This window comes from Electrophorus electricus, chromosome 16, assembly GCF_013358815.1.
Source record: "Electrophorus electricus isolate fEleEle1 chromosome 16, fEleEle1.pri, whole genome shotgun sequence".
Classification (NCBI taxonomy): domain Eukaryota; kingdom Metazoa; phylum Chordata; class Actinopteri; order Gymnotiformes; family Gymnotidae; genus Electrophorus; species Electrophorus electricus.
In genome coordinates, this window is record NC_049550.1 from 6,876,934 (window position 1) to 6,897,314 (window position 20,381).

At 39.4% G+C, this 20,381-nt stretch overlaps 1 protein-coding gene across 4 annotated transcripts; it reads right to left on the reverse strand.

Annotated features, from left to right (window-relative positions):
* On the reverse strand, positions 1 to 5,519 carry n6amt1 (N-6 adenine-specific DNA methyltransferase 1). 4 transcript variants are annotated; one of them, XM_027005586.2, is made up of 7 exons: positions 5,435 to 5,519; positions 3,539 to 3,707; positions 3,267 to 3,353; positions 2,986 to 3,076; positions 2,655 to 2,738; positions 2,106 to 2,247; positions 1 to 733 (listed from the first exon to the last, which is right to left on the reverse strand). In XM_027005586.2, exons 2-7 carry the CDS (start codon positions 3,664 to 3,666, stop codon positions 612 to 614), a joined length of 654 nt encoding a protein of 217 aa, XP_026861387.2. In that variant the 5' UTR covers positions 3,667 to 3,707; positions 5,435 to 5,519; the 3' UTR covers positions 1 to 611. The 4 variants fall into 4 exon arrangements, with proteins under 4 accessions (XP_026861387.2, XP_026861385.2, XP_026861386.2 ...); XM_027005584.2 differs by having other exon boundaries at positions 2,893 to 3,076; XM_027005585.2 differs by having other exon boundaries at positions 2,893 to 3,076; positions 3,539 to 3,703; positions 5,435 to 5,497.
* Between the last annotated feature and the right edge of the window lie 14,862 nt (positions 5,520 to 20,381).

Here is a 20,381-nt window from a genome sequence, read left to right on the forward strand (position 1 = left end):
TACCACCCCGTGGTCTTTTAATTTAATTCAAATTACAAAGATCAAATCACATAAAACCCATGACATCCAATTTAAGAAGCAACTGACCACATAATTTGTCCTTTCTCTACAAGAGTTCATTAAAAATCAGAGCCTGCTCCTTTCCAGTTCAGGAAGTGCCTAGCAAGCAAAGCAAAGTCGAGACCTAAGCTGTTACCTTTCTTTCATTGCTGGTCATCCACGACTTTTATCCCTTCTGAGCATTCCACATAAAAAGCTGTCTTTAGAGTCACTGGCCTGAGTAAATTACCCCTATGTTGTGTAGTTCTTTCCCTATAGGAGTGGCTTAAGTGTGATTATGCAGAATTCATGGAGGATGGGTGGTTGGACCAAAATGCATGTTTTCCTTCCATATTATTCCTGGAGCCAGGATGCGGTTTTCCTTAACCAGTCAACTCTGAGTAACAAAATCAGCCTATGAGGAAATAGAGGCCAGAGGCTGCAGTGATTTAGAGGTCCCACTTTGCTCTCTGCTGTACAACATTCCTGTGAAACTCAGGCCAGACTTTTTGGCAGGTCAATCATTTTGTGAGAACTTCAGTCGCTACATATTGCAGCGGTGACGTCAGGATTCAGGGTCCTGTCGTGTCACACTTGGTGAAGCGTAGGACAGACAGCCTCTCTCTCCCAGCCTGCCGGGACAGGCACATCTGCCCCGTCAGTCCCGATTCACCCAGCAGGGCCAGAATCTCGTCTAGACAGAGGGAAGAACAACATAAAGGTCATATCAGTCTATAGAGAACTGAGTTAATTGTACAAGTGAGACAGACTTGTTTTTTATGATGAATCAATTTAATGGGAATACACATGTATAACTGGAAAATTAGTAATACATAGAATTTAATGCACATCATTTGTATAGTGCTTTTCAAGACTCCAAAAATGCTTACAATTGCAATGGCATGGTGAACATTCAGAAAATGATCAAAGGGAAGACTAGGAAAAGAGCATAAATTTTGAAATGTATGTGGTATGAGTTACCAGGGCAGATTCTACAGGATGGAAAGCCTGAAATCTAGACAGGAATAGTTCAAAGAGATGCTTGGTATCGGGGTAAGTTTGGAGTTGATTAGCAACAGCTCTATAGTCTAAAGTTAATATGAGTAGCCTAGACTTGGATATGTGCCACAAAGCCCATGTGACCAGAAGTCATCTCTCTGTTAGAAACGCAGACTCCAGTCTTAGCATGTGTTGCACAAAACCCCAAAAGGTATGTTTGACACCCTTCTTTTGGAAGTCCTCGAATTCCCAAAATATATGTTCAGAAGTTAAATAATTACATCAAGGTTAACTGATACTAGTATTAACCCTCACCAAGTAAGTTGATGGACCAGAGGTAATATTCCTGGGCTGAAAAATCACATCACTGCATTTGCATCATATAATAATCCAATTAGACAGTGCTTAAGTCCCTTCACGTGTGGTGGTTAGGTACAGCCATATGTTCGCTGCATCCTATACACTAGAATTAGCCAGTTGGAATGGAAGCAGATAAGACACCATTTTTAAACCTGTCTCTTCTGACCAGTGCAAAACAGACTGCTTCATTACCTATTCTAAGGATGATGCTTAGAATTTCAAAGCTAGGACATTAAAGCCTTTTTGTTAAGTCTTGAGGGTTAAATCACTGTTGTGACTGACTATCTCAGTAGAGGATTATGTTAAGTGTAAGGTGACTATCTTCTGACACCATGATTACCACACTGGTCTTGTGCTTGGGTATATATATTTACATTTAAGACATATAACAACAGATGCTCTTATCCAGAGCAACTTACAAAAGGGCTTACTTGTCTACTCAGAAAAATATTGCTAGCTGGTACAAATAGGTGAGTACAAAAATAGTCTTAACCTGAGGTAGTTATAAACAGGAGTCAATGCTGAAATTGATGCATCCAATACAATGAAATACAAGATGATTTGAGTGCACTTACTAGGCATTTAGTGCAAAACAGGACAATTCAATTGCAAATATAAAACCTTCCTATAAGTGCATTATCAGGTTATTATGGCATAATTAGTCTTAACAATCGTGTTGATCTCTGATGAAACTCTCAGTCCCTTACCTGGGTTGTTATCAGACACTGTAACAAGGTAGAACAATCCCTGATTGGACAGCAGTGATGGAACCATGGGGAAGAATCTGTCCATCACCTCCCTGCCTCTCAGTCCTCCAGCCCAGGACGCCTCAATGCCGCGACTGACCACCTGACCACACAAAGACTCGGCATCATCAAGCAAGAAGGCTGGGACACCTCATTATTCACCATCTCAGAAACATGTACATGTGTCTCTCATTTCAGGAGGATAGTTCAGAGGGTTTTGCAGAATTTTTCTTTTTCCTAGTGAAGTGATATTTTGCATCATTATACTCTGTGTTAGATATGAAAATACTAACAGACCCACAAATGTAACAGATAATTGCTCTGTTCCCTTTCAGAGCCAATATATTTGAAGACCAAAAATGACCAGGGCCTCCTTCCCCCAAAGCCATCTTAAATGAGACAGAAAGTGATCAATGTGCTTATCCTCGCTAGACCATTTAACGCTTATGTTTGTGTTCTGATGCTTTCGGGAAACCTTCCCCAGAACAGTAATATTAGCAAATAGTGTACCTCCTCGGATGGAGTAACAACGTATGGGGGATTGAAAAGAAGAACATCCACCTTTCCATTCAATCTGGGCATCAAACACTCAACCTGAGAAAGAGAGGGATGAACACTTCTCACACACATTAACAAAATAACCATGGTTAACAAAATAACCATCAACAAAATCCAAAAAGCTATGCTTGGATGAAAGGCATTGCGCTAGATCACAGACATAAAATAAGACTGAGAAAAGTGCATATACTTCTTTCAGAGCACTACACAGGTGATTGAGGAGTGGGAATGCTACTGGTGAGGTCCAGAGCGGGGACCGCAGTAAGAGGTGAGAGGCTATCACCAGGTCTGTGACGAGCGGCTGGAGGTGCAGGTGGTTGCAGCGAGACGTCTCCTTTGTACACTGGGCTGCTGCTGGGTTCAAGTCTGTACAGCTTCAGCAGACCGACACGGGAAAACAATAGATGAAATGCACTGTAAATATGTACTCAGCAGCAAAGTAGTCATACGGCTAATGTAAAGCTATCAACGCTACCACAGACGTGCATTAAGGGAGGGGAACCATCTCTCTGCTGATACTCAATTATTCCTTCTGTGCTGATTACAAGCCACTCAAATACTCACAGATATAAAACTTCAGGCCCAGTCACAGATGCCAGGAAGGCGGAGACAATGCCTGATCCACTGCCCACCTCGAGACAAAGTGCAGGTCTGAATACACACAGGAAGCAATTAGGGGGAAAAAACAACACATTTCTACACATGCAAATGTCACCTGACATGGTCTGTTTTGAGCATGCAAATTTATAATTATGCGCTTTCCTAAATGCTTTCATTTTCTGACCATAGACGCCAGTATGATCCCAGAACTGTCACCCACTTTAGGCAACGCCCACCTGTGTTGCTGTAGCAAATTGGCATCCTTCTCCAATGCATCAATCAAAAGAAAGGAGTCCTCCGCTGGCTCATACACCTCAGAGAAGGGCCCGCGACCAGCATGGGAGTACAAGGGTGTTGGGTACATTGGCACAATGTGTCAGGTGAGGAACCACATGTAAAGCCTTACTGAAAAATAAGAGTGCAAGATAAACTTCACCCACACAAATATTCATTTATTTATTTGTCAAAGGTTAATTTAAATAGTTGTTTAATTCTTTGTGGTTAGACCTGGATATAAAATGCAATGGTTTATAATTGCATTATTTAAAACTTGCTTTAAGAACAATTTAAATCTATTCTAAATGTTGTATTAATCATGTAAGTGCAAGCCTAAATGAAGATAATGGTTTAGTCTCCACTACTCTCTGAGGAATGGTTTGAGCAGATAAAGTTAAATCAAGCAAAATGCAGGAATACTACAGGTTTCAAACTTCAAAAAAGAAAACTCAATCTATTCTGGATTGTGAGAGATTTGTTGGACAGAGTTGGCTCCATGTGAAGATCGATATTAACTCCACTACACATAAAAATGACCTGGGATGTCAGGTGGTCTCGCAGGTAACTCCACTAAAGGACAGAACAGATGAAGCAACTGGACAAAATCCTTTAAGGAGAGGGAAAAACAACTTGAACAGACTTAAGGTGGACTGCTCTAGTCTCTTGGGATTAATGTTTTCTTTTTGGCTGGGCAGACCTCTCCCTCTGTCAGAGGAAGTTACCAAAGCCTAAATAATCACAAAGACAAAAACATCAGATATTTCTGAACCTGTCACTATATACCAGTTCCAGGTGTCTGGAACAGTTTCCAGTTTCACTTGCACTGAAATCTTTGCAGTATTAAAGCTCTTAACTTTAAGACACTTTATGTCCCTGACATTTCTCCTATTGGACACCCTTGTATGTTTGAGGATACACTTTAATTCTTGGATTATGAAGGATTTACCCTGACATTTGATTAAAAGAGGCAAAACAAAGTAGCATCTTTGTTTATAATCTAATTTATAGGCCAAAATCATGCGTCATAAGAGTCAAGACGTAGACCATAAAGCTATAAACAATTACGAATGCAAGAGTCCACGGAGTGCATCCCCTTGTAACCTCATACTACTGTCCATAGCCCCAGGCACCTCACCAAAAACGACCAAAACACACTTCTACAGAAAGACCATGGTAAAGTACGGTTAAACACTCAACGGGAATGTGTTTCTTCCTAGTTTTATATTTTTATTTTACAGAAATTGGTATGTAATAACGTTCGCAGTTAAAAATCCCAAGAGTGTGAAAACTGTTATGCAGAACAAGGTGATTAACAAATATCGGTCATGTGACCTCTTTTCTTCTTAATGGTTTCTATAAAACAAACGTTAATTGCTCATGAATGGCGTTAAATTTTTTTAACACGACAGTAACTAGTCAGTCTGTCGCAGTGGTATTCAAATCTGCACCTCGAATCCAAATACAGTCCATAATCCTTTGTAGTTGATTAAATAACTCATTTAACTGGTTGGCAACTTGAGACCCTGAAGACTGTGATTTGAATACCTAACACATTAATAATTCAGAGCAATGCTCACAGATGTCACAGCAGAGGAACACACTTTAATGAAATGGATGAAATACTAACCTCTCAAAGGTACCCATCCTCTAATACGTTAGGCTTTACCATTACCGTTACCATTAAGTAAACGCTAGCTAGGCTATTGTTAGCTAACCTAGCTAACATTCAACCAAACATCGAAACAAATAAATGATCCATTAGTATCTAAACATTCAACTCTGAAAATATTACGGATAGCCTAGGTGTTCAACCTAAGAAATTAATGAATGCCACAACAGCCTAAAAGCGTATCTACCTTTTCGTTTTTCACAGCACGGTTTTTAAAATCCACATACAACACATTTCGTCGAAGTTCCTGTTACTACCCAAAAGCATTATGGGAGTTGGCGTTTCACTAAGATGAAAGATTATTTTTGTGTTAACCTAAGCAGCATATATAACGTTTCACCAACAAAACGTTAAACGCTGTTTCTTAACAATATATTGTGTCATTGTGCTGTCGTCAACAAATATTCTTAGTTACACACAGTCACTACTCGCTAGCACCTACGGTGCATTGGCGCTGGATGGGATATTGTCTACGCAAGGTGCTCTCATGGATTTAATTGAATGAGCAGACGTCTACTGATTTAGCATAAATCTAACTAATCTTGTTTACTGTAGATGCTAATGTCGACACCAGTGGCACTAATCATAATTGATTAGTATTTTCTAATCATAATTTGACATGCAACCTTTAAAACAAATATATACCCCATGGCCAACTACAGACTACCAAAGAAATCTAAACAATTGCAAAATGACCAACCTATAGCTCCAGTTTGGTACTGGCAACACATTATGTCAAAAAAGCTTTTGAAACCTCCTGTTTCTTGTATTTCACCTGTGATATTTGAAGCCAGTCCAGCTAAAAACTTGTACTGTTTTACACATTAACAATCCCCTCGTAGTCCAAATTATAGCTACAAGAGAGACATATAACAGAGGGATTATCTAAAGGTGTTTTTTTTTGGGGGGGGGGGGGGGGGGGGGGGGGGGTTGTAAGTGTGTTGTGATAAGGCAAACAAACTTGTTTTTGATTTAGACATTCCTGGATCTACAGATGCTCAGGCCGTTATAAGGACAACACACTCAAGATGGAGGCTGGGGTGGCATACTTTGCAGGAGGAACTGAACCAATTAATGCAGTCTAGCAAAGCAAACGAGTGAATATACAAGCAAGTGACTACAATATAGTGTAGTAAATGTAGCAATACATTGTAGTCATCTAGCAATACATATAGTTTAGTAAATACATATACTCTGCATGTCACTCATGGATTTAAAATGATAATATAGCTATTTGTCTGGACCTTTGGTACGTTTAGTTTTAAAAGGCTGTTTTACCAGTGACAGTTTGGATTTGTGTGAGTAAAGTTCTCTCTCTATGGAAAAAGAATGTCGCATTAAAATAGTCAACAGAGGGCAGCATTGATCCGTATGGAGAATTGTGCATTGCTCTATTTTTTTTCTTGAAGTTTAAATTTTGAAAGGTGCTTTTATTGTTCTGACCGAGAGAGAGAGAGAGAGAGAGAGAGAGAGAGGTGATTCATGCCCTATTTTAGCAATATTATTCATTAAATTTTACCTATAGGGGTTTACTTTCCACACCATAAAACAAAAACAAAGGAGAAAATATATTCAGTCTTCATAATTTTAATTGTGGAGACATGCACCAACCTTAGTACTAGGAACAATGGTGCAATTAATCATGAAAGCAAATCCACATAGCTACAGGTGCTGATACAGGTGCAACAACATAAATCAAACTACAAGAAAAATATTACCCACACTGAACATAATAAATTATAATGCTTGGCTGAAACTCCCTGTCAACTGGAGATGAGGATGGTGTCAAGCTTTTACAGGGATACATTTTACAGAACTGACACACAATACTTCCTTGGCGTTTTGGGTGAGAGAACCCAACACTGGTATGGTTCCCATGAAGCTGAAGTAGTAGATATACTCTTTGTCTTACTCTTTGATTCATTGTTGATATCCATGAAGGTGTCTAACATTGTCCATGACCTTGCAGTGATCCCCAGAAGAGAGTATTTAACACTTCCCTTCCAGACTTGTTGGCCCCAAAAGGCCATCAGGAAAATGAGAGAGCGAGCTGGGTGTAGAAGACAGACCCTAAAAACATACAGCTGACTGCACAAAAGCTAATTCAGCTCTGTTTACCTTTGTTTTCTTAGTAATGGAAGTCTTGGAGGTTCTTGTTACAACAAAGCCATGGCAATGTGTCCTTGTTAAGCGCAGAGTTGCAGGCATTTTAGGACGCACGGTGTCCTAGGAGGCCCGGCGAAGATCCCAGGAGCTCCAGGAAGCCGCAGTACTTGTGTTTTCCTATACCGCACTCAGCTGTGCCCATTCACTGCGGTCACTCACGTGACATCTTTATGGCAGATTCTAACATGCTACGAATGAGGAGTCGAACAAAGCCGGCTTCCGAGCAAGAGGCCCCCCCCCGCCCCCTCCCCCTCCCACCTCCTCCGCCAGTGCACGCTCAGCAAGGCAGCTCCATGTGGGATGCTTGGTCTCGGCTGTCAGGCCAGACCGGGAATAATGGATTTGTGGGATAGCTTTACGAGTGGCTGGCGCATGCAGGGATTAAGAGACTGTGTCGGCGAGTGTAGCATGACACCAGAGAGGTCATGGCAGTGGAACTGTGAGGCCGGTTCTTGGGTGCAGTCTGGTATAGGGAAGTGCATGCAGAATGCTTGGCTCCATAGCTGTGCACAAGGTATTAGATAAAAATGGTGGATACAGAATTAACAACAACTTCATGGCCATTCAGAATAAAGCAGTGTCTGTTGACCTAAGACTTTCAAATTCAAGAAACAACAGTATTCATTAAGCTTTTCTATAGCGATAACTCTAAGCTAACATGGAAATATGGGTGTAGTTTTGTTTTTTGTCATTATGCCAGTAACAAACTGAGCAAACAATGAATAAAAGTTTAAAAACAAGTCTCCGGGGCTGCTGACTATTACAAGAAGAGGATCATGAAGATTACAAAGAAGGCCAAAGTTGTTTCACTGTAGAAACAACAACCAAGACTTTTATTTGTATATTTTGTCACACTAGTTTAGCTGCTCCATTCCTAGACACAACATTTGTGAAAAATAATGTGTTACATGACTCTGAAAGCTTAATGTTGACCTTGTGCAGTGCTATTGGTTTCTCAATCACTCTGATTTTACGTTCACTTGTGCATAGGGGGATTACAATGGCCGGGGAATTAGAAAGACTGGGGGGTCCTGACCCAACGCTCCCTTCTTGGTAAAAACAGAGATTTTGTTCCCCTCAATGTGTCATATATTTTATTGTAAACATAATTTTAAACATCATTTTAGAAGCTGGTTTCAATTGGCTTGCCAATGCCTATTGTTGCAGCATGAAAACTTTAAAATGATAATCAGTAGATTTATCATTATAAAGTACATTTACATATATGGCATTTAGCCTGTATAATTAGGGATTTAGGGACATGCACAATGCCTTATAAAGCAAGAGTATATGACTTCATAAAGCAAGGTTTATGAATTGTAACATAAGAATTATAACAATTGTAGTAGTACACACACACATACACACACACACACACCCCAAAAAAAAAAGAAAAATACATTTTATATATATATATATATATATATATATATATATATATATATATATATATATATATATATATATATATATATATATATATATACATATATATGTGTGTGTGTGTGTGTGTGTGCTGTATGCAGTGTACATCTTTATCTGTAATAGAAGGTGAAGAGATTGTAGTTAAACAAATTGCAGTGAAGAAAAATGAGTGAGAAAATGAAAGTGCTCATTTGCTTGCACAGCTGATTAAGGGTGTCTCTATGAAATGTCCTGTTTCTTTCTCTCTCTCCCTATGGGAGAATAAGGGGATTAATGAAAGGAAACAGTGTAGACAGAAGAGTGCTGTCTATCAAATGCAGTTTGGTGCTTGGAGTCAGCTGTTGAATCTTTCTCCAAGTTTGATGGCTATAGTTTGAAAATTAAGGGAGTTATAAAATCACTTTTCCTATGGGAGGATGGAGGGATGAAATGAAAGGATAGCAGGGGTGGACAGATGGGTGCAGTTTGGTGACTGAGGCTAGTAGTTCAATCAGTATAGCAAATTTAGTGGTTGTGTCTTTAAAACTGAAAGAGTTATTGAATCAGTGGTTTAATATGGGATGATGAAGAAGAATGAAAGTATAGAAGGGATGGATAGACGTGTGCCATCAGTGCAGCTTGGTGACTGGACCTAGTTCCATCAGTACAGGAAATGTTTTTGGTTCTATCTTTACAGATGATGGAATATTATAATAAATTAATTCCTATGGAAGGATGGAGGGATTAATTCAAGTATAGAAGGAGGACAGACCAGCATCAATGATTAATCTTAATTCAAGATTCAAAACAATTTGTTTTGAAAGAATGCACTTCATATTCCTCACAATGGTTTGGTCAACTGCCTACCAGCTCCTACCCATAACAAATCTCATTATTATCTGTAATAAGGGCTATTATGGTGGTATTGTCTACACATTTTAACTTTAACAGATTCATTGTGAGATACTAAATCATAAGTATAAAAAGAAAAAAGCCGTGAAGACAGTACATAGCCCTGAGGCATCCCTATACTGTGGCAAACACTGTGATGTTAATTTTTTTATTTTGACAGACTGTTAAAAGGTGAGAAACTAATAACATAATGCTAGATTAATATTTAAATCCAGTAACTTGAAAGAGCTTGCTGATGCTAAATTAAAATTAAAAGATGAGATTTATGAAAAAGAATATTTTAAATGTCTCAAAATGCAATAAAGATTTAGATTAATAGCATCATCAGCCAATTGATTGACTCCAGTGGTGGTTCTAGAACATTTGAATTGGGGGGGGCAGGCAGAAGCCAGTGGCTATGTTAGACGGGCCTTCTAACATATACCTTTCTACCTTTTTGATCTCCATTTAAGACAAAGTAATCAATGCATCACAAGCATTAACACCATATTCTATATCATTCCACATTTTATTTATTTGTTTAGCCTAGCGTACATGACTATTAGAATAAAGGCCTGCTAATACAAGGTACTTTTTTTCTGACACAGAATGAATGGGGTTGAAAATCGCATCCGTTTTTTTTTGTCAGAAAAAAGCATCGTAGGCATGTGCTCTATGTTATGCTAATAACAGTCCTTGGGCAAGACTTTCAACAGTACATTTGCCTACTTCTGTAACATGCTTGAAATTGTAAGTCACTCTTAACAAGAGCGTCGGCCAAATGTATTAAACGTAAATGTACATTTTTATAGTCAGTTTGTTGCTTTTTATAGCTTATTTGCTTGAAATAACATTGAATGCAGATGGCGGGAAGGTTGTGCTAGATATTGTGGGCAAAAAAAAAAAAGCTCAAATTGAGTGGGCATTTCACAACAATATGTCACAACACACTTGCCAATGTACGGCTTGGGGCTAGATCAAATCAAATCATTTAGCGAGTCCATATTTTTCTTATGACCTTTAAGTGGTGCTATTGTTATGTCCATAAAAGTTCAAAATAATCTGCTTCAAGGCATTTAACAACAAATAAGATGATGTGGATGGAAAAAATAAAGATTATTCTGATGTCTTTATTAGTTGAAAGACAAGGAGGGCTTAGACTTGTCCGCTGTCAACCTATGACATCAGTGTCACCTCTGGTCTGAGAAAATCTGTCTCCAAATAATACCTGATCAGCAGAGGTCACAAACCGACAAGCAATGAATGAGTGTTTTTCATGAATTGGGTGGCTTCCAGTCACATGACTCAGTTGTGTAGACTTCTGGCAAACTACTCAGTCTCCACATCACCTTTTCCTCAACGCTGCAGTCGTAAAAGTCAGATATGTGGGAATATGATGAGTGAATGAGTGCCACAAGCTCCACAGTGAAGTGTAGGAAAAGCTTGGGATAATTTCACACTATTGCCAATGGCCCGCTCACAGGTGCTAGAAGGAGCCCACCTTCAAAGAAGTGATATTTGGTGTATTGAATAACGCAGAGTCTGATTGTTGACTGAATTGTTGCAAAGATTCACAGTGTTTCTCAGACTCGTCTCGGCTGTGAGAAATCATTAGATGAATGAACTGTCTATGCCATGGATGTGTTGGAATTTATACAGGTGAAATCTCTCTGGTTACAGGGAACTTGATACACTGGATCGCAGTGAAGCATAAACGGTTGCTCTTCTGGCCCAGTGGGAGCCAAGATCCACACGTGCACACAAGCATTGGGCGCGTCCAGCCAGACGCCTGCAGTAAATGCTGTGTGCTTCCTTTATCACACCCAAGCCCTCAACAATGATCGGATTTACTGCAGTATGACGTCCACCATCCCAAAGCGGAACAAGTCCACAATAGAGAAAGAAGTATAAATACAGAGATGACATGAGGCATAGATGAGAAATGAAGAAACAGATAAGCTCTTAAATGAACAAATTAGCCCAAGTTCCTTTTGAAGGTGATCAGAATGGGGTCGGCCCAAAAAATAAGTAAGGAAGATGGGAAAAAGAGGGAAGAAGACAGCAGAGTGGCAATTCAACATATCAAAAGAGGGTATTCTTTATAGCGCCGTTGGGTGTGCTTCCAAGATTATGGGCTGGGTGTGTGCCTGCCATGTATAATGTAAACGTGCACAGGGGGGCCTTGAAACCAACGGCGGGTTGAAGGGCAGAAGGAACCTGCTACATCGACTGTGATCTACATTACTTTCTACACTACTTTCTGTTAAAGTCAGTTATACAGCCCCACAGAGCCAAGGGACAGAAGGAAGTGAACTTGATTAAGAGTATGTCTCTCTTTTTTTCTTTCCTTTCTTCTGCTTCTGTCACTCACTCACTCATTCAGACATACACACATAGAGGCTTTACTAGGCCCCATAAAGCAAGAATTTGGGCTACATTCACATTTAGGGCAATAAATGGCAGACCAGAGATGTTTTTTTAAGCTAATGATGGTGTATTTTGGCAAAGGCAGAGGGAGGGGAGGGCTATTTCAACCTAGGCTTCTGTCCAGAGGGAGCGGCTGGGGGTCAGGGGGTCAGCAGCAGTGCGGGACAGCAAACAGCAGTGGTGTTTTTCCCAAACCTGTCACCACACACCTGCACAACCACGCAGGACCCCTCAAGCCATACCATGGGGGTGTCACTACAAGTAATGACCATGGAAGAGAGATGTGTGCAGATATATCCTGGGACTGGCTCGTCGAAGGTATTTGAGGAACTATAAGGAGAACTAATGCTTTTAACCTTACAATGAATCGAAATTAGTGATATTATGAATTTGTCATTATATATACCACATATAAAACACACACACACACACACACACACACACACACACACACACACACACACACACACACACACAAATATAAATAAAGAATATGGATGAATTGCATATTGTGTATTTAGGGAAGTGTATGCATGCACTTGGTGTGTGCATGTGTTTGTGTACGTGCAGATTTGCACAAGCTACAGAATTCCACAGGCGAGGTGTGACAGGTACTTAAACAATTGCAAGGAACTTAGGCTTACAGGGGTTGAGAAGGGCATCCCTGAAACTCAAAAGGTCAGTGTTGGGAAAGACAGGAGGAAATCTACCCCCATCCTTATTAGGGGTCATCACCTGAGGCCCTGACACTCTTCAGCCCAGAGTTTCACAGAGCCCAGATCAGCCTGTGGCGTAGGTGTTATCAGGACCATCCAGAGAAGTGGGATGTGCCTCTAGAGAAAAGCATCTGTTTCTGGTAGAGAAGCAGACGGGTGACCTCGTAAGCCGTGTCCCAGAAGAAATATGTTTGTGCTTGCGCGTGCTTTTATGTGTCAGCTATAGCATTGAACACGTACACGAGCACGCGTGCGAGATGATTTACGGAATCACGTATTAGATTGAGTTTAGGAGTAACTAAAGCTTTGACCTCAGGAGTCCACTTCATGGTGAAGAAAGAATGTCTTTTTGGCTAGGACCACACAAGTCCCGGCTTGGGCAGTCAGCTCAGTGGAAAAGAATGAGCTGTCCCAGAATCCTTTGCAAATGTGCCTTGACGTGGGACAACTCAGCCTCTTCTTTCCCCAAATCCCTTCTGTAGTGCAACGCAGAACTGCAACCCCATCAAACATATACACATATATATACACAACCATATACATTGTCCACCATTTCACTGCAAGTTATACTGTGTATGACTATGTATGTGACGAATAAACCAAACTTGAAACTTGAAACTTGAAACATTGTATATATATAAACATAATATACATATATTGTGCATACATTGTTAATATATTTTTGTACATATATAGAATATATATTTCTCTATGCACCCCTGTTTTCTTTTTCCTCAGTTTGGACAGAGCACTCTCAACCATTTCACTGCGAGTTATACTGTGTATGACTATGTATGTGACAAATAAACCAAACTTGAAACTTGAAACATCCACTACTAACAGGTTTTGTCAAACATATGGCCCAAGGGCAAGCCATGGACACAACTCACTGTGTAATAATAAGCCACATTAAAGATAACCTATTCTACGACTATGATCAGTGAGAATATTCTGTTTGAGAGATGTGTGTTTTGGTTGGAGACCTGCAAGTATGTTTTAGAGGGCATATTGTAGCTCTGAACTGAAATTGTCTTTAATATCCTTATAAATAAATCAGGTAAAGAGGACATTTTTACACTCTCATTAAACTCTCGTTTTACATTTGTTTCCCCCAACTTACTTTCTTCACGACAGCTGTGTACCTTTAGGAGTTTGTAACGGGCGTCTCAACTGGGGCAATTCTGTGCGGGATAGGAAAGCACAAACAGTACCATAAGCACCTCGTATGCTAGAAGATGAAGAAATGTTCTTACAAACAAAGCGCTCCTGCCCAGTTGTAAAATCTATAGCCCCCTTTCCACTGTAGGTCCAGAGTGTTCTGAGTACGTATAGTTAACACAAACATGGTGAGGCACAGCTTGCTTACAAACTGTGCCCAGAGCTGTTGGATTATTTGGATTGGATCGTTTAACAACATAGGCATTCGCTGATTGGTTCTACAAATGGAGGCAAGCCTCCTCTTGTTGCGTTTGCTCTCGCCACAGACATTTAGAATTTAAATATGGCCTGTGCTGTTTTGCACATGTAACAGAAAACACAAAAAAAAACAATCAAAACAACTCAATTATCCATCTAATCAGACACACCTAGTGACTGGAATTATATAGTGACTATATAGTAATTATTACAAGAACCCGTTACTGCCACAAATACTTCCTGGCCCTGATTACCAGCACAATACTTGTGGAAAGAGTAATTGTTCTCAAGAGTCCTCTAAGAAAGAGAATGACCTGAAGCATCTTTTGTAGCTGTTTGGCCCTACAGTGGAAAAGAGGCTATAGTCGTGTAACAATCTTAGTTCCTTTCTAGTTCCTACTTAGAACTGTTCTTATCCAAGTATATGAATGCAGGGTCAGGAAAAAGGACTTAATACAACAGTAAAGAGATAAGATAAAGTGTTTTAAATGTTTGTGAAAAGGGCTGTAAATGGTTGAATGGATATTTGGGATTCAGCATTGCTGCCCATTTCACCAGGCAACTAATCCAACGGGATCAGCTAGTCGACAGAGTCGATGTGACTGCATCATGTCCCTGAAATTCATTTGCTTCTGGCAGCAATGTTGGTTCAAATCTGTTTCATCTGTATAGCTAAAATTAAACATGTTCAGTGAATGTGTTCAACTATGGTTTGGTCCAACACATCACAGCTGCATCATTAAATTACATATGTGCTCAAAGTGTTTTTTAAAGAATGCTGTTTGTTTGTGAGAGTCATCTCCCCTACCAGTAGTTAATGACTGAAACAGTACATTCTATATTTTTTGATAATGTAGCTTTAAGGATAACTGCAGCATCTAGTACGTAGATGCAGATGATAAACCTTTTGAATTAATGGATTTTATGTGTGTGTGTGTGTGTGTGTGTGTATGTGTGTGTGTGCGCGCACACGCGTGGGTGTTTGTGTGTGTGTGTGTGCATGCCTGCATGCATTTGCATGTGTGTGGTTTTTAAATTGACCAGGAAATTTTGTTATTTAGTTATTTAAAATCATTGTTTGATTGAGTTTGAATTGATTAGATATAGAAAAACAAAGATCATATTTTTTTGGAAATATATGTTCTGAGAGTGTGTGTGTGTTACTGGTCAGCTTGGGCAAGAGGCCTTGGCTGGGATTTAATATATCCACAGTATAGAGGATGAGATGATGGTCAATGACAGACTTGGACAAGAGACCTTTGTCTAAGTCTGCAACTGCTGCAGTGCTGAATTTCTCAGTCTTAGATTTAGTCTTTAGTCTTTAGTTAAACTGAAGTGTCACTCTAATGTCCAACTTGAGCTGCTTCTAATGTAAGTGGATAATGTGAAATAATCTTACACGGTGCGTTGTTACTAACAAGTAGCAAATTCGATATTCTACATGGGAGTTTATAAGGCTTGCCTCTTCTGGATCTGATGCATCTGTTTTTTAATTCATTTCTTGATCTGTGTGATGTTCTAAAGCGTGCTGCAGTCATGTTATGATATTGTAACAGAGTTTAATTTCTCTCTCCTTTTTTTATTGTAGAGGTCAAGCGATAAGTGCAGTATTTATACCAACTGGACATGACCTGAAGGTACATTAGTGCCAGAGAGCATGTGGGGGACTGAAGATCATTATGTGACATTTCTTTTCTAAGGAGAAGTCAGTTTCTTCCTAATTCCTATCCCAATAAGTGGCATTCGACTTCACAGTAACATAAATCCTCAGGCTAACACTTTTACTGGGACACATTTGTAAATATCTGGAAAAACTAAGTCCAGTTAAACAGGCTTCTTCTTTTGCACATTGCATTGTCTTTCATGTCCTCATATGTACCCATTAATATACACTGTACTGAAAAGACATGCTGTTTGATTCATTCATCATTCTTCTAAACTCTAACACATCCACTAGAACCTTGATATGATTTGATATGATTTTACATCAAAACCCTTAATATAAGTCACAATACAATGAAATGAAAAACACCATAACACAATGATTATGAGTTGTAGGTATGAGAAGGGGTATGTGAAGACTATTTTTCTAAAATCTAATTATGCTCTACATTACAAGTTCTATGTGTGGGATCACAATGGTAGAAGTCGTTAATATCTTCTCAGTTACCAGACTGATTCACGAGGGCAGCGCCAAGTCATAGAAAACAGAGGCCTTATGGTGTTTGTAAAAATAACACACATTTTAAACAACTCTAATGTAGGGCCTCACTGGAGGAAATCTTAACTAGCAAAGCTGTGGTTACCTGCTAGCATGCATATTAGGGGCCAAAACTCACATACAATTAGGCACTCCAATGATCTAGCCAACATACCTTTCCTGAATCATGCAAAGCTTCTGGTAACATGATAGAACCCCCTGTTATCTTTAAGTGAAAATATGCACCCATTAGGTTTCTGAACTCCTGCCTTACATGAGATTCACCATCTGTTGTCTGATTCATATAGGAAACATCTTTCTTAGTGGATATCATAAGTTTCAATTCACAGCTAAATAGCCTGTGTTTGCCAAGGAAGTCTAAGAGTATCACTCTGTGATTAACAGCAAGTAAGTTGCATGTTGGTTGATTGAGTTCGGTCAAGCAGATAAAGGTTCATGTTCCTTACTACTTACCACATTGTATTAGTGTAGATACACACACACACACACACACACACACACACACACACACACACTTGACAAACAAACACACACAAAATCCAATGGAACGGTGAGGTCCAGGGCTGATCATTTAAAGAAGCTTCTTGCGGAACTGTAGGGGGAGAAGCCTGTGACCTGTCAAGTTGGGCTATTTCTTCTGCGGAGTTTCATTGTGGTTTGCGGCACTGTCAGCATTGGTGCTTCTCTTGCCCCTGCCACAGATCAGCCCTCAGGGGCAGGGGTGGTGTTGGGGGTTGGGGGACACATGTGCAAGCCAAACGTGCCTCCAGCCGGCAGCAGGCAGGGCATCAAAACCACAGAGCTGCTCCTGGTGCCGCCAGAACCTTCCAGAAACGGCTCATAAAAGCAAAAGGCGAGGGGAACCGAGCGAAAGGCGAGGGGAACCGAGGGGAAACGAGCCAGCCAGGATCACAGCACAGCCAGGATCACAGAAGCCATCCAGAAATGCAGCACTGCTGCCAACGTTGCAGATTGTCTTTTATATGCCAAGGGCATGTTATTACAGATTTTAGAAGTATAAGGTAAAGAAGCTCAAGATAATTTGAACCCCAGGCCCCTTAAACTTCTACAGTGAGTCTTTAACTGATCTGCAGGAGAGAATGTTTGTAAGAGTCGTTCAGTTATCACACAATCTGACACCAAAAGAATCAGATACACAATTGCATTGTTCCGGAGCTATGGAAATGACCGTCATTTTTGATAGAAGAACATTTCCCAGCAAAGCAGTGCAGATGTGTTATGTGAATCACTGCTTTTTGCCTTATGTTGATTTCTGTTGTGAAGTTCAGTTGCTGCTCAGCCATCCCCTGTTTCGTTTATGTTGTGGATGTAAATAAAACCTTTTAGATATGAATATTTAGAGGACTGCTGTACTCTATTATAACTCTATAAAGTTCTGAACAAGTGATTATAAAGCTTTACATATGTGCCACTGTGTCATACTGTTTAGGGTTGATATAGTGAGTACTCCATTGATTGTTTCAGTGTGTAACAATTGCAGACTACAGCTAACATATTTGGGGTCAAATGACAATATTTTAGACTAGATCTAGTAGAACCTTGGTATAGTGAAGATATGATTTGTTAATCCCTAATGTGCTAAAAAAATTCTACTACAGTCAGAACCATAACTAGCCATGAGGAACCTCTGTAGTTTCAGAAAGAAACAATCAAAATAAGTCAAAATAAGAATGTTAACATCAAGACCAGTGTAAAACTAAATATTTGACTGTGTGTTTCCAGATAAAATGAATTGGTTAATAAATCAGAAAGTTAAACAAGCAATTATTTATTGTTTAAAGCTGCACTTTGTAAGTCTGGGGAATATGTGAACTGTATGGTGGAAACATGTACAGAAGAGCCTCTTTTAATGTGGGTACATTTTATAATATGGGCTGCATGCCATTCAAGGAGAAGTTGATCTGAACTCTTTGATGGAAATGTACTTTGAGGATATAAGTTAATTATCTACTGTAATTTAATCATATCCTTATCAATATAATGTAGGATCTGCATTTGAGACATTTTAAATGCAGATATGTATGAGAATAAAATTCATATTCACACAGTGCTAGGTTAAACTTGTACCAAAAGAGTGGCTGTTGAATCAGACAGCATCTGTTTATCTAGGTTGCTATCATCAGTATTGTGAATAGTTTAACTAGGAAAAGGTAGCTAATGTTCTTCAGAAAGCTACACCAAAGCAATATGTATTTGTGCTTTGCAACTAGCCTTTTTGGCTGAATGTCCATTGCTTTGACATTGTCTGCTCTTAAATATCTTCTGTGAAAAGCTATGTAGTATAATCTAACATGAACCAGTAGTCCAATGTGACCCCCAGAAACGTTAGGTTACTTTAATAAGCTATTGTTATCCATGTATTTTGCAAAGAAAATGTAGCTGTGTTTTGTGATGAGAATATATATCATGTAGAGCATTTTTTTTAAACAATGACAGACATACAGTAGCACTGAAAATGATCTGAAAATAATAGCTAGCATGGTTTTTCAAACACCCGAGAACGAACTCTGATGCAAAAAAAATCCCACACTGTTCACAACGTAATTGGCTAACCAGCTAATGTTATTTACACAATCAAAACAAATTTAAAGTTGCATGCTTTGCATTACAAGACTAACAATAAATTTCACAACTTTTAATAATCTGGCTGGCTATTTTCAGTAGCTAGCTAGCAAACCACCAACATAATGTGTTCAGCAAAAAAGAAAAAAAAAAAAAAAAACTTCAACTCAGCAACACTCCTGAATCTCTTCAGGTCATGGAGCTTTCACCAACTCTGAAAAGCCAAGCCAGTGTTTATTCTGGTCTTAGTTCGAGCTCTGCTGGTCTCCCCTTTTAGCTTGCTGACTCTCATTGGTTCCATTGCTTTGACCACGGGTGAAGAGGCAGAGGATGTCTGTGTCATTCCAGTGGCTCCATGTTCAGTGCTATATCTCTCCTTCCGTTCATCAACTTGCAGCACCATTTCGATCAATACTGTGAGCCATGTCCCTACTAACATTACTCAGGTAACTAGTCCATCCAGCCAGAACCTCCTTTGAGCCTGTGCTTGTGATGTTAATATGTAAAGACCTCTGAAGTGTTATGAAAATCTCCCACCGAATCTGACCCGACAGCTCTAGCTTTTGAATGACTATCTCATGCTTTATTGGGTTACAAAATAGGACGTTATATTTTAGCAGATATTTTTCCTCTTGACTCATTAAATAAACTTTCAATTCTTAGTAAACAAATCTTACATACTGAAGCTTTAAATGAAATAATTGAATAAAATCAACTTGAGTCAAAGCCTTTTATGGAAAAAGTAATACCAATTATTGAAAGAAAAAGCCTACACACATTCAGTAGTTTGTTTTTTTTCAGTATGTGAAGTCACATTTCTGTTGTAGTGGCATGACTAAAATGTTGATTCTAATTACAGTTGTAACAAATATGATAAACCATGCAAAACAAATTATATACTTCATACTACTTTATAATCATGAATTGTATACACACTGCACACTACAACATTTAGAGTTCCAAACACAAAAGAATGAATTTCTGTACAAGTTGCTTTTTTTAACAAATATAGGGCGCACATTTTCCAATGGAAGGTAGCCTTCATAATGACTGGAGTGTACCATGTCAGTCCACCTCTGAGGGTGGAAAACATGGGCTACCCCCCCCCCCGCCCCCAACAGTGTGAGATGAGCCAAAGTCAACAGCCTGTATGTTTAACAGGAACTGATGTAGAGAAGACAGGCTCTTATGAGCTTTATTATATCAGTCTTAGGTTGTACATGATAGAGCAGACTGAAGAGATCAAAGCTTTGTCAACCATGCAAATAGAAGTGTACATGCACAAAATCATCTGTACACACACACACACA

Coding starts and splice junctions, on each gene's coding strand:
- n6amt1 (XM_027005584.2), bottom strand. CDS start 3,666: ATGTACCCAACACCCTTGTACTCCCATGCTGGTCGCGGGCCCTTCTCT. Junction 3,354..3,538: donor AATTTGCTACAGCAACACAG/GTGGGCGTTGCC, acceptor GTGTGTATTCAG/ACCTGCACTTTGTCTCGAGG. Junction 2,248..2,654: donor TTGTTACTCCATCCGAGGAG/GTACACTATTTG, acceptor TTGTGTGGTCAG/GTGGTCAGTCGCGGCATTGA.